This window comes from Staurois parvus, unplaced genomic scaffold, assembly GCF_062004578.1.
Source record: "Staurois parvus isolate SC_StPar_1 unplaced genomic scaffold, SC_StPar_1.0 ptg003686l, whole genome shotgun sequence".
NCBI lineage: Eukaryota > Metazoa > Chordata > Amphibia > Anura > Ranidae > Staurois > Staurois parvus.
The window spans coordinates 34,856-37,500 of NW_028321482.1; the positions used below are offsets into that span (position 1 = coordinate 34,856).

The 2,645-nt window shown below is 43.3% G+C and overlaps 1 protein-coding gene across 1 annotated transcript in view; it reads right to left on the reverse strand.

The window, feature by feature from the left end:
- Positions 1-897: 897 nt before the first annotated feature.
- The window catches only part of UBE2V1 (ubiquitin conjugating enzyme E2 V1), a gene marked incomplete at its 5' end in the record, with an annotated part of 7,798 nt that continues 6,050 nt past the window's right edge, over positions 898-2,645 (reverse strand). Inside the window, one exon of the mRNA XM_089667940.1 lies at positions 898-1,803. Coding sequence (XP_089524066.1) covers positions 1,657-1,803 — 147 coding nt within the window. The remainder of the gene's footprint in view (positions 1,804-2,645) is intronic.

The following is a 2,645-nucleotide window of genomic DNA, read 5'->3' on the forward strand; positions in this document are numbered from 1 at the left end:
GGCGTACGGGAGGGCACTAGCTGGGAGGACGTTATATGCGCCATTGACAAGGGAGGTACGAGAAGGGCAGCTGGATGGACGTTAGTTCCTTTTACAGCTTGCCACCAAAGGATGTCCACGTACATCGAGTTGCAGTGGTCATACCAGGATGATGCCTGCAGCTCCTGGCATCATCCTGGGGTCTTGGTTTTCAGCCAGCAATCTTCGCTTTTGTTCATTGAGGGACACAGCCTATTCTTCATTATCCATGACCAAACAGGGACCGAATCGAACACCGCCACTGCGGTGGCCTGCGTCATTCACCAGGGAGGTACAAGAAGTGCTGGGGCGTTGGAGGCGTTTCGCATTCTTCGCAGAGCAGGAAAGGTTTGTCCCTGTTCTCTCCACTAATCCACCCGCTCATTTAGGACACCTGAAATGTGTACAGCGGACAGAGCAGGGACAAACAGTTGCACTTCTCGTACCTCCCTAGTAAATGACCCAAGCCACCCCCGTCGCGCCATTCGATTGGATCCCTGTTTGGTCATGGATAATAAAGAAGAGGCTGTGTCCATTAATGAACGAAAGAGAAAAGAGGATTGCAGGCTGAAAACAAAGACACCGGGATGATGTCTGTAGCTGCAGGAATCATCCCGGTATGACCACTACAACTCAAGGATGTACATGGGTGGCAAGCGGCTAAAGGAATGAACGCCCAAACGCATCGAGATGCATTTACATGCGTCAACCATTTTTTTTTTCTACAAAAATACTGCTGCAAGAGGAGAAAAAAAACATTCAGGAGAGCTGGAGAAACGCCCTGCAGGCATGGGGCCTAATAGAACCACAACACATCCTTACCACACCAACGTAGAGGGTCCATCCTACAGTTCTGAGCAAAAAACAAACAAGCCAATCTGCCATATCCAGCATTTATTAAAGACGACACAAAAAAAGGAAAAGGGGGGTGACCCAAGTTAGCACGCTTTCCCATTAGTAGTCCATGATACCCAGTTTGAAAACTGGGACACACAAAAAATAGAGGAAGTAAAATAAAATGAGAATGAGAAGGGGGGATGGAAAGAAAGAAGAGAAAGAGAAAAAGAAAAAAAAAAAGAAAGAAAGAGCTTCGTCAGACTGAAAGCTCCGAAATAGAAGAAGCCAGGAAAAGTAAAATCAGGGAGGAAAAAATAAAGAAAAATAAACTGCAGCAATGTGATTGTGTGATACATGTTTTCACAGTCAAATAAATGTGCCACACGTCTCTTAAACAGTAATAAATTTAAATAGATTTTTTTTTTTCTCGACACCAGAACTTCAACTATGCAGACAGGATTAAATGGTTATAGCACAAACTTATATTTTTGTTTCTTTCTGAAAAATGGGAAAAAACAAAAATAAAATAAAATTAGTATAATTTACAGCGTCTCAAGATAAAAACTGATTTTTTTTTTTTGTTTTTTTTTTTATCTCGGAACTTCCTTTCCAGTAAGTCTGAGGTCTACAGGATGTGTCTAGAAAACGGACTACCGCAGAAAATGAAGACAGCTTAAATTCCTTTTTTTTTTTCTCTTAAATTGGGCATGAACATTTTTTTTTTCATTTTTGCTGTTTTTGATTTTTTTTGTTTTGTTGTTGTTTTAATTTTTTCTTTGTTGTTTTTTTTTTTTTTTTTTTTTAATTGCTGTAACATTGTCCTTCGGGCGGCTGAGGAAGTTTCATATTTTCTTTGGACATCATTAGACGTCGCAATTCTTGCAGGATAACTTTGATGCAATAGGAATTTTGCCATTTTGCTAAAACGGATATGGCTCTTGGGTCCACCTGAAAGGGGGGAGAAAAGAAAAAAAAAATAAAAATAAAAAAAACAAAACAAAAAAAGATGAGAAGTCGGAGCATCTCAATCCCTCTCCTCGTTTCCCAGGGCATCCAGGTGTTAGCAGACATCAGAGTTTTAAATGGGCAACATTCATTTATTGACAACAAACCCAACATTCAAATCAATGTAAAAAGGCTTTCTTTTCTCTGAGAATGGGTGGAGGTACTGCCCCACCCTCCCCATTCACCTCATCTCCGCCCCTTACCCACCGCAGAACACTGTCCCCGCCCATTTTAGAGAATACAACACCAAGTATCATTTTGTGGTGGCAAGTAATTTCCATGACATTTGCTAACAAGACAGACAGTAAAAAAGGATCCCCTGCAGCAACAATAGAACCCCCAAGAACAAAATACTCTCCACTTCCAGCAACAATATATCCCTCAGCAGCCAGCATCAATAGATCCCCCTAACAACAATAAACCCCGCCCCCCCGACACTCCCAGCAACAACAGGTCCCCGAGCAGCCAGCATCAATAGATCCCCTTATCAACAATAAACCCCCCCGACACTCCCAGCAACAACAGATCCCCGAGCAGCCAGCATCAATAGATCCCCCTATCAACAATAAACCCCCCGACACTCCCAGCAACAACAGATCCCCGAGCAGCCAGCATCAATAAATTCCCTATCAACAATAGACACCCTCCCAGAACAAACCCCCCCGACACTCCCAGCAACAATATATCCCTCAGCAGCCAGCATCACTAGATCCCCCTATCAACAATAACCCCCCCCCCCCCCCCCAACACTCCCAGCAACAACAGATCCCCGAGCAGCCAGCATC